The sequence below is a fragment of the Gordionus sp. m RMFG-2023 genome, chromosome 3 (assembly GCF_954871325.1).
Source record: "Gordionus sp. m RMFG-2023 chromosome 3, tfGorSpeb1-WG-v2, whole genome shotgun sequence".
NCBI classification, from domain to species: domain Eukaryota; kingdom Metazoa; phylum Nematomorpha; class Gordioida; order Chordodea; family Parachordodidae; genus Gordionus; species Gordionus sp. m RMFG-2023.
The window spans coordinates 1,427,073-1,438,900 of NC_088777.1; the positions used below are offsets into that span (position 1 = coordinate 1,427,073).

At 30.7% G+C, this 11,828-nt stretch overlaps 1 protein-coding gene across 1 annotated transcript; it reads right to left on the minus strand.

The window, feature by feature from the left end:
* Positions 1-551: 551 nt before the first annotated feature.
* Positions 552-11,112, minus strand: LOC135927262 (stress-70 protein, mitochondrial-like). The gene is made up of 18 exons (XM_065463217.1): positions 10,978-11,112; positions 10,886-10,932; positions 10,752-10,839; positions 10,489-10,670; positions 10,251-10,375; positions 10,045-10,118; positions 8,550-8,656; positions 7,019-7,181; positions 6,746-6,838; positions 6,227-6,436; positions 5,791-5,880; positions 5,369-5,506; positions 3,700-3,804; positions 2,683-2,800; positions 1,904-1,998; positions 1,457-1,549; positions 1,158-1,298; positions 552-866 (listed from the first exon to the last, which is right to left on the minus strand). The coding sequence occupies exons 1-18, from the start codon at positions 11,062-11,064 to the stop codon at positions 750-752; spliced, it is 2,073 nt and encodes a 690-aa protein (XP_065319289.1). The 5' UTR covers positions 11,065-11,112; the 3' UTR covers positions 552-749.
* Positions 11,113-11,828: the final 716 nt, after the last annotated feature.

The window sequence follows — 11,828 nt, forward strand, 5'->3', positions numbered from 1 at the left end:
AAAAAAAAATGGAAGAAACAAAAACAACATATTAAAATTTATTTATAGACATGATTACATACATACTGCTCACTAAACTATAAAAAAACAAGATAATTTCAAAAAATAAAACTATTAGCCATAAGGTATTTAAAAACACCCCATGACCTTAGTAGCTCCTGTATCCCAATAACATTGTAATTTCTTTATTTCCCACATTAATTCTCACACGTGGACATTCATTATGATAAATAAATAGACCCGGCAATAGCCATAGTTTTTTCAAAACTACCATTAATTAACCATGACCGTTTTTAAGCTCAAGACATTTTTGTTGACTTGACTCATAATCGACTTAGCTCCAATCTTACCCGTTTCCCTAACCCACAGCTTTGACACATTAATTATTATATATTTTTTTTAAATATATAAATCCTTCGATTACAACGTTGTCGAGAAATATGAAATTTGTCTACGAAAAAGATAAAAACAATATACACAACGATTTTTAAAAAGTTCCAATAATTTATCGATCACGTAAAAATATTGCGAAACTTTAATAAAAAATTTTAAAAAAAATTAATCTAATTTTTATTTGCAATCAATTTTAACTTTATCTTGCTTTCAAAAAGTCTTCGAAAGCAAAAAAAAACAAAAAATGACTATAAATTTGTTAAATAAAAAATGATGTTTGGGAAAAGGAAAATTGAAAGGAGTATTATTCAATCATTTCGTAAGGTGTAAATGGTTCAAATGTTTTTTTTAAGTGATCATTGTTTTTCCTCTTTCTTCCCTTCCTGTTGCGATTCGGTCCCGGAATCGCTGCCACTTGTGCCGCTCGAACTATCCGAGGGAGGGGATTGTTTGCTTTCTTTCTCTTGAGCCATCTATTTTCCGCGTGTATAATAACAAGTATATTTGGTAATAATTAGGAATATTCAAAAACAAAATATTTTATTTGACCCAAAAATCTTTGGTTTGAGGTGGTGGGACTATATATATAAAAAAAACTACGTAAAAAGACCGTTACAAATCACATGATTGGAATTTATTGCGTTGCAATTGAGCATTGTGCCCAAAAATTTGCACAAATGGAATATAACAGATATCACTCGATACTTTTTATCTCCTTCTGTGTTTATAAATAAACTTTAAAAAAACCCGTATTTTTACATTACCTTTTTGTAAGCCATTTCGAAGAGCTTGAGGGACGCTTGTTGCAGGGCGTTGGTAGATGATTTGATTGATTCCGCCGTTTCCTTATCCTTCTCCGCCAACTTCGTCCTGACTTGAGCAATCAAATCTTGCAATTTCTTGCACTTATATTAATACGATAGTGAAGAGAGTGGTTATAAATGAGATTAAAATATAAGGGGAAAAAAATTTATTTCTATAAAAAAAACTTAAAGATATTTTTAAAAATGATACAAGAAGGAAATTTTACTTAGAGGATAAAAATTAAAAACTTGTCAATTACTTCGTCTTGGGGCAATTGCTCCTTGAATTCGTCCATCTTACTTTCGGTGTCGTGAATGATGCCCTCGGCTATATTGACAGCCTCGACGGTATCCTAAAATATATAATTTACATTTTCTTTAAATATTTAATATATGTTTGCGGGATGTTAGAATGACTAGGAGTAAATCGGTAGTCGTCATGAATCAAAGGAGGCCTGCGTGAGCAACACAGTATCAGGTTAATCGCACACCGTAAAATGGTATATATTCTTCTTTTAGACCATGGGCTTTGGCCTAAATTTTTTTCCCATCGCTATAAGCTAATAACACAAAATTTTGGATCATGGCAGACCTCCCATGACATAAACATATGTTTTTAGTATTATATATTAGAGGAATGGTATATTTTTTTTAAAATGGTGATAAATTATTAAGTTTCTAATCATATGGTTTTTAAAAAAAATGACTTTTTTCTTTTTGTCCTCGACGGCGAATTTTTCGGCGTTCTTGACCATGTTTTCAATTTCGTCTTTGCTTAGACCTCCGCTAGATTGAATGACGACTGAAAATTTATTTAATTTTTTTTTTAAAGTTGTTTACATATAAAAAAAAATAACGCCATTATTTGTTGTATCTGTTCACTCGTAATTGACAAGATATGGACGTTTTTCAATATATTTTAGAGAAGATATTATATTACAAATAATTCGTTTTTAAATCAGGTGATTTGGAGTTGTTATTTTAAACAACAATAAAGATTTAGATGATCATATGAAATTTGATGTTTTTAAGAGACCTGCAGGTCCTGCCCTAAGCCCGGCTCGGATTTAGGACCGGACCGTATATTATAAAACCCTAACCCTAATATTTTGTTTTATATATATATGAAATAATTATCGTTTTAAAGGCGCGATAAAATCGTATCCTTTACCTAAAACCAAAATGAAAAGCGTTTCAACTTGCAAATTGTAATCATTTATTTTATCCTTGCAAGAAATAGTAATGCATTATTATTTTTCTTACACAAATTTCCTTCGTGGTGAAACGATATGTCGTCAGTACACATTTTTTTTAAATCGTATAGCGCCTTACACTTTCACTGTTTCTTGAAATTTAATACACCTAGCCCTCCCTCCCCCCCCCTCCCTCTTTCCGACAAAAAAAATCAAACGTTCTTTATAAAGAATATTACAATAAGTAACACGATTACAATTTTTAAATATATGTGGTTGTATTGATTAGTTACTTTGTTGTTCTTTTCCGGTCCCTTTGTCCCTGGCCGATACGTGAACGATGCCGTTGGCGTCTATGTCAAAAGTGACTTCTACTTGGGGCACGCCTCTGGGGGCGGGAGGTAAGCCGACCTTTTCGAATACGATTAAAATAAAGGGATTAAAATAAAGGGATTAAAAAAAATGATTAAATTTATGAAGGCGTCGTGGAGACATCGACTATAGATTTGAATGAAAATAAAAACCGTTATTGAAGTCAACCATGACCCACTCACATGAACCGATGGGTCGTGGATTGGTTCGAGCTGGTCCAAGTTAATCGTCAAACAGCTTGCGTAGCCTACTTTTACAAACGGATAGCTCAGCCAAAGTAACATTAAGCTACCTTAGAGATTTTTCTCGTAACTATCCAAAGTAACACGTCGTTAAACGGCTCAAAGATGGCACATAGGATTGAACCTCTATTGGCAAATTCTCGACGCTTAAGGCAATATTTTCCTGGCTATAATGTTAAGTTCGGCTCAAATCGAGCCGCACTAGTGCCCAAAGAGCTTCGCCAACAACCGTTGATAAGATGGTATTTATTAGTAAATGCGGTATTTTTTTAAAAAAAGAAGATATTATTTAAGGGAATCCAATCATATTAAATTTATATGTATTAAGTCAGGCTACCATAAAAATATATTCGATTTTTTTGATTCAAATCTGGTACCCAAAATAGAAAAGTTGGAGCATTTGCATGATTTATTAAAAATATATTCTATTTTTTTGATTTAAATCTGGTATCCAGAATAGAAAAGTTAGATGCATTTGCATGATTTATTAAAAATATATTCGATTTTTTTGATTTAAATCTGGTATCCAGAATAGAAAGTTAGATGATTTGTATGATTTTTTTTTTAAAAAAAAAATTCTTTCTAATTCTATAAATCGAATAAAACAAAACTTTTCTTTTAAAAAAAACACATATTTTTTTAAAAAAACTGGATAAAACATGATCAAAAGAAACAAATTCAAAACTTAAATATTACCAATTGAAATTGTCCGAGCAATTTATTGTCGCCAGCCATCTCTCTTTCCCCTTGATGAACCTTGATTTCGACTTGCGTTTGGCCATCTGCGGCTGTCGAAAATACCTTCATTTGAAAATTTTATCAATCCAAATATAACCGATTAAAATAATGTAGGAACGGCTATATGTAAATTTTTAAAAAATCGCCATGGCCCTTAGGCATTTGAACAAAGTCTCTTAGTGTCGAGAAATATTGAGCACTCTTTTTCGTTCGGTCATTCACATATGATTTTTTTTTCAATCAAGTGAAGTTGACACACAAATGAATAGTTCTAAGAACATCCAATATAAGTTCAGAAGAAGTGAGAAACTTTATTCGTGATACGGAAGAAGCCACGCTCATCATTTATTGTAATACAACACTTGTAATATGATGAATTAACCCAGTCATTTGGGGATTTGTAAAAAGGAATAGATCCTTAGATTTTGATTTATTGATAGGAATTCATGCATATATCAATTAAGTCTTTACAGCTGATGGCATATTCAAGAAATATGTAAATCAATAAAAATTAAAAAAAATTTATACAAGATATGATATTTATTCTGGTAGATTTTAATCGGATCTTTGATTCCACAAAAAAAAATAATCTTTTTTTAAAAATATGTGATTTCAAAGCACCCAATTATGAGCTTGGAAAGAAATAGCTGTATATTATTACTTTTTTAAAATTTTTACGAGTGCTGTATACAGTAAATGATGAGCTTGTGGCTCCATATCCTGAATAAGATTTCTCTCGTTTTCCCAAACTTATATTGGATGTTCTTAGAACTATCTCACCCTGCAATTTACTTTGACAACAAATATTTTATTTCTTTATCAGACCTTTCATGTTTTATTAGTTCCTAGAAAATAAAAATATTACTTCATTTTTTTTGTGTCAAACTTCACTTGATTGCATTCTGTTTGAATGATTGAATTAGTTTAATTGTATATAAATATTTTAAAAAAAAAAAATATATAAAATAAGCCAAGATAATCGTGATACGAGAATAACCGAACGGAAAAAAGTGCTCAATATTTATAAACATGATTGAGCTTTTTATCTAAATACTCGCCCGTGTTCTAGCAAAAAATAACTATACGTCTCTTATCAACACCTTATCTATAGATTTTTTTTACAATTAAGGACAAGTTATGCTAGAATTGAATTATGATGAAGCTCACAAAATATATTTTTTTAATGATAGCATATATTTTATGAGCCAAACGGAAAAACCGTTAAAATTTTTTTCCTAGGTCAAGAATTAATTTTTTCATGATTTTTAAGGTTGAACTTATTATCTATTTTTATTTCTCAGCATCCTGTAGTAGGGGGGTATAATGAGCGGAATTTTAACTCAAAAGGATGCCCCCCCCTCCCATTGTTGTAAAATTTAAACCCTATGGAAATAAAAGAATAACTTCAATATATGCTCGTTCCCACGGTCCGTTTCGCCCCTATTTCAAATTCACCCACCCATTCGTTATGTTTTACCCACTCATCTAATATTGGGAAAAAAATTTTAACCCCTGGGCCCCGCCCTTCGCGAACCTCCATTTTGCAGGAAGCCGCCATCGATTTAAACCAAAAAGTTCGCGCGCAATTTAGTAAATCTTCAATATATTCCAAAGAAAAAAAAATTACTTGAGATTTTTTGGTGGGTATCGTGGTGTTACGATTGATCAACTTGGTAAACACCCCACCGAGTGTTTCTATCCCGAGAGAGAGAGGTGTCACGTCTAATAACAAAACGTCCGTCACGGAACCTGATAGAACTCCCCCCTTTGTTCCAATTATTTCGAAATAAAACGTACAAATTTATTGATACAACCAATGGTTGTCGTTAAACAAAAACGATAAGTGAATGCGTTAAAATTTTGATAAGAAAAACATATTTTAGGTCTTTTTTATCGGCGACATAAAGCAAAACGCTAATGCGTTTTCTTATACCTTAATTGCGTTTTCAGATAGTGACGCCTCACTGTAAAAAAAAAGAAGCGTACTTTCTGAATAGCGGTTTTATAAAAAATTTACCCGGGAAAACAATTTGTTTTAAGAAAAAAAACCTGAATGGCGGCACCGAGAGCTACGGCCTCGTCGGGGTTAACTGATTTGCTGGGCTGCCGTCCGAATATTTCTAGAACCGTCTGTTGAACCTGTATTTTCATAAATATTGAGGTAACACAAATCAATCGGTTGGCACCCAAATTTTAGTAAAAGAAAGATAAATTATTTAGGTTATATAAAGTAAAAGACGATTACAAAAAAACAATATATAGGAAAAAAGATCATTAGAAGCATCTTTCCCTAAACTCTTAAACTTCACTTGGTGTTAAAAAATTGTGTATAAGCAGTACTCACTCCCTCTCCCTTCAGCAAGCAAGATCATCAAAAGGAGGGATTAAGTTGAAGAAAGAACAATAAAGCGAGCCTAATTAATTGCTGATAATTTTCTTGGAAAAGTAGTATCATCATCTTAATAAAATAAAGTGTAAGTTAAACCTTGGGCATTCTCGTCATCCCACCCACCAGTAGAACTTCCCCAATGTCGCTTTTGCTGACGTTGGCGTCCTTGAGGGCTTTCTCGCAAGGACCGATGGTTCTCTTGATCAGATCGGCCACGACCTTTTCCAGTTGGGTTCGGGTCAATTTCATGTTCATGTGTTTGGGACCGCCCGAATCCATGGTCAGGTAAGGCAGGTTTATTTCGGTCTGGTTGTAAAAAAATTTTAAACATGTCAATCTTTAGTTTATTCGACTGTCATTTGGCTTCAGTTTATAGACTGAGCATTCTAGGTAATTAATCGCATTCTTAAACTTTTGTGATATCGTAAATATGTCTTACAAACACTTATTTTAATAAGGTGAGTTCGCAGCCCCTGGTTCCAATTTCGTTCTCATTTTTTGGAGTATAGTTATACATTATGCGAACATAAATTACAAGAAATTGTATCTTCAACAACACTAGAAACAATGGACAATAATTTTAAAAAAAAGGAAGATAAGGCAAAAAATTTTTACTTGAACAGAGGAAGATAGCTCGCATTTAGCTTTCTCGGCAGCCTCCTTGAGTCGTTGAATGGCCATGTTATCCTTGTGCAAGTCTATGCCTTGCTATATAATTTCATATTTCTTTATTAATTATTAATATACATGAATCATTCACGGCACTGATTAAGAGAAATGCATTTTCCCCGTACAATTTGTCTAATTTTAAGGACCATAATATTTAAGACCAAAATTTTAGGGGTGTTAGTTAAGTTACATTATAATATACACTAATATTAGGCAAACCTCTTTCTTGAACTCAAGAACCAAGTAATTCAGGAGCGCATTGTCGAAATCTTCGCCCCCTAGAAACGTATCTCCGTTAGTCGATTTAACCTCGAAAACCCCCTTCTGTATCTCCAGGATAGATATATCGAAGGTGCCTCCTCCCAAATCGTATACGGCTATGCTGTTTAGATAATAAATCGAAAATAATTTTAGCGTGAAATGAGTGAGGAGGATCAGGGGAATTGGAAAGAACCCACTAAGAGTGACAAATCTATGAACTGGACCGAGGCCTTTAAAAATTTATAGGTACCAGAACCCTCTAAAAATTTCTAGCCAAATATGGAACCAGTGTAAGAATCTTAGCACACTCCTATATTAGACAGTCCAAGAGTATCCAGTACTGTTGCTAGATGTATATACAATTTTAATATTTAATAGGAGTTTACTTAGAATGCAGTTCTTTATTCAACATTATTAAGTAATAATAAATATGATTTTAAAAAATTGTTCATTAATGCATTTAAAAAAAATAATATATTCAATAACTCAAGGAATTAACAAGCAATATTTCTTCAAAATATGAAGAACTAACATATAAATGCACTACTAGAACTCATATTCGTTTTATGAATAGGCCTACAATAAATAAAAAGTGTTATGATGTAGCTGTCAGAGATCAAATACAAGATTAGATAGGACAATCACGCTAACACTGTTAGAAGATCATTTTGCCCCCCCCCCAATATCTCAACTATGATTTCACCATCGAGATAATTAGTGTTGTTAAATGACTCGTTTTGAGCCTATTTCGGCTAACTCAATATTTTAGCTAGAAAAATACTGCCTAAACCTCGAGATTTGGACAATATTTGTCTTAACCTTAGTTCCTTCTATGAGCAAAATCTTCAGGCTTGCTCAATATTTTTCTGGATGAAATATCGAGGTAGCCATTTTTAAAAATCGCCTCAAGACGAGCCATTTAACAACACTACAAGAGATTAATCCAGTTATTATATTTTCATAGTAAACCCGCTAGCTTTTACAGAGGGATTGCGTTTATCTAGATTATTAGCAAGCATATGAAACGTATTTCTTATGCAGCAGGTAAATTCTTTATCTCATCAAAAAGTGTTATTAAAATAGTGAAGATTTCTTAAGTTATATATTTTAAAAAAATTATTTTTCTTAAAAATAACCTTTAATAATTTTTAAAAATAATAATGCTAATGCTAAAAATACCATAATTGTAATAAACTCGTTAGATAAATATATGAAATTAAGAAGGAGTAGGTTTTAACATTGTACTTGATATATTATATAGCATGGGAGTTTGTTCAGATTAAGAAAACGGAATCTAAACCCTTAAGGCCAATTTAAATCTAAGAAGAGGAAGCACTTTATATTAATTATTTTCTTTAAACGTGAAGCCCCTTCTTGTCAGTTAATACTCATTTATACCCCATTCTGATCTATACCATTTAATACAAAAAAATATAAATCTTCCAATCAGAGTTGGGGATAAAAACAACAAATCAAATATTTTTTTTACATTTTATCTTCTGATTTTTCAAGTCCATAAGCTAAAGCGGCTGCTGTGGGTTCATTAATAACCCGCAGCACATTGAGACCAGCTATCTGCCCGGCATCTTTGGTTGCCTGCGAACATAAAGAAAATATGGGTTATGTTTGCATATTTGTATGACATATCATCCATTCCCACCTCCCTATAATTTTAACCAAAACAGTTTTTTAAATTTTATTTTAAAATTATATCAGAGATCTACATTGCTAGGTCCAAAAAGCAGTCCTTGTATGAAAAAGTTTTTTAGGCATCAAATAATAATATTTATTTCATAAAAAAAATAATGGGCCAGGTTAAAATAATTTCAGGCTGAGAAATCGTGCAAAATATATTTGGGCCAGAGGTGGAACCGATCTCCAGTAGGAATAGGATTAACTAATATTTTTTTTTATAATCCTTGAAAATTCAAATGATTTATCTTAATTCCTTGTACCAGGGACTATGCAGAATTCCAGCCATTTAAAAACAACATATTTAATCTTTTTATATTTGTCTGGGTCTTTTAGTAGCTTATTATTTTTTGGTTAAGTGTGTGTGCAAAATTAATTTTCATTTTGTTTGGCTGTTCATGAGTTATAACCGTTTTTTTAAGTTTGGCATCTGCGTAGATCCTAACAGATGATCTGTGTAACATTTTTTCGTCTGTTTTAGCAATAATATTAGTCATAAATAAACACTTCGATAAACCTTACACCTCATAAATTTTATTCGTATATTCATTAATATCATATTGTGTCATTTTGAAATAATGTGCCCCTTTTTTGACTCTCTTAGCAAAAGCTGTTATACAATTTTAAAATAACAATTAAGGTCACTAAACTAAGGTATGAATAGAATATGAAAGCTACAAATAAATTTAATTTTAAGATATAGTGTTGTTAAACGGCATGTTTTGAGCCGATTTTTATAAAATGGCTAACTCGATATTCGATCCAGAAAAATCTTACGCAAGCCTGAAGATTTGGCTCATAGAAGGAACAAAGGTCTAATATAATAAGGAAATCTCGCAGCTTAGGCAATATTTTCCTGGCTAAAATATTATATATTGTTAGCTGTTTGAAAAAATTGACTCAAAATGAACCATTTAACACTAATAGTGTATCTAAATTGGGGAAAGAAGGTAATCCCATCTATATTTTTGGTGCCATTCTTTCCACCTGTGCTAAGATGGATTAAAATTGTGTCTAAAAACTGTTTCAAAAATTTCTAGTTTTAAAATTTAAGAAAATATAAAGAAAAAGTATTAAATAATTCAAAAATATGTTTTGGTCATATTTTTATTTTCCTATTAAAAAGGGTTTATTACATCTGTTTTGAATAATCCTAAAAATAAAAGCCTTCATTTTTTGACTAAAAATATCATCATCTAGGTTTTACTAACAGGAAATAAAACTCTATTCATTTAATTTTTTTTTAAAATAATGTAATCTAAATTATTAATCTAATTAATAATCAAATTTACTTGTCTTTGGGAGTCATTGAAATATGCGGGTACAGTTATGACTGCATTTTTAACTGAGTGACCAATATAATTCTCTTAAAAAAATAGAAATATTTGTTTAAAAGCAGAATAGCATATATTTGTAGTTATTGTTAATGTAAGAGAACTTTAATAAATGTTAAACTAATGGCTGGCAAAAAATATTGTTTAAACAAAATATATAATACCTGCAGTTTCCTTCATTTTCATAAGTATAAAGGCCCCTATCTGACTAGGAGAATACATTTTACCATTTCCTTCTACCCATGCATCACTGTTTGATGCTTTGACAATTTTATATGAAACTGTTTTTCTGTTTGTATTTTTTTTAATAAAAGGGCATTTATAAATTTTTAATAATATATATCCTAATTTTTTTTAAACATTAATAAGTTCATTTTAATGAAACAATAAAACAAAACATACATATCTTTCTGAACTTCGGGATCTGCAAATTTTCTACCAATTAATCTTTTAGTAGCAGAAAACGTATTTTTAGAATTAGTTACAGATTGTCTCTTAGCTGGCATGCCAACCAGTCTTTCACCATCCTTTGTAAATGCTACAACAGATGGAGTTGTCCTGGACCCCTCAGCATTTTCTAAAACCTTATAATATAGCATTTTAAAAAAATATTTATAAAATAAATTCTCACAAACTTTATATTTAATATTATTTAAAAAAATCACTTTTGGTGTTTTGCCCTCCATTGTGGCAACACATGAATTAGTAGTTCCCAGGTCAATACCTATAACAACTCCTTTGACAGATTCATTGCTTAATATAAGATTTAGATAAAATCGATATATAATATCTATCTTACGCATAATTTCTTGCATGACCAAAAAGGTATATAGATGAAAATAATTCCTATCGGATATTATATAATCAGGATGTTTAATATTTAATACTTACATTTTTATAGATTAAATTTGAATTTTGAAGAACCGTTTTATTGAAAAGAATAGCCCTTAAAGGCGATTTTAGCATATGAATACTCATTGCTTTAATGATATTGCAAAAACTTCCGCTATGGATTTTAAAAATTTCAGGCAAATGGCTATTTAATTTTTTTTTTATCCTAAAGGAAAAAACTAATGTAATTTTTTAAATCAAATTTAAATTTATCTGATGTTGTTCGATATGTAAAAACGAGGTTGAATAACTCTTGTAAAGAAGAAAAATGTATATATAATATTTTTAAGCTTGTTGCCGTAAAAATAAAAAGTTATAAAAATCATCATTTTCTAATCCTATTATTTACCATCCTACCCTCAATTAGACTAGTCCCATATCTTCATTGAACTATTTGATTCGCTTGTAGTTCTTAAACTATTGATCCACATCTTTTGTCAACCATGTCAAATGCTAAATTAATATAAAATTCTTTAATTAAACTTTATTTTTAAATCTCTTAATTCGAAATATGTACCCAAATATTTTCTTTTTTTCAAAAAAAATATCATTATGCCTTTATTTCCTATAATGCTTAACTTTTTAAAGAAACATAATATCTATTTATTTTCTTCTACTCTACACAGTTCAGAACCGTTGTTAAAAAAATCTTTGAAATATATTATCTCTTTTCACACATACATTGTTGAAAACAATTGAAATCTAATCATTATGTTTTTACCTACACGCTGATGGTAAACCCATGAAATCTAAGTATTATAGTTTTCCACACAAGTTGTTGAAATGCAATTGACATATATATTTCTACGTTTTCTTTCTGCTGCTATTATTAGAATAATATTGCATAATTA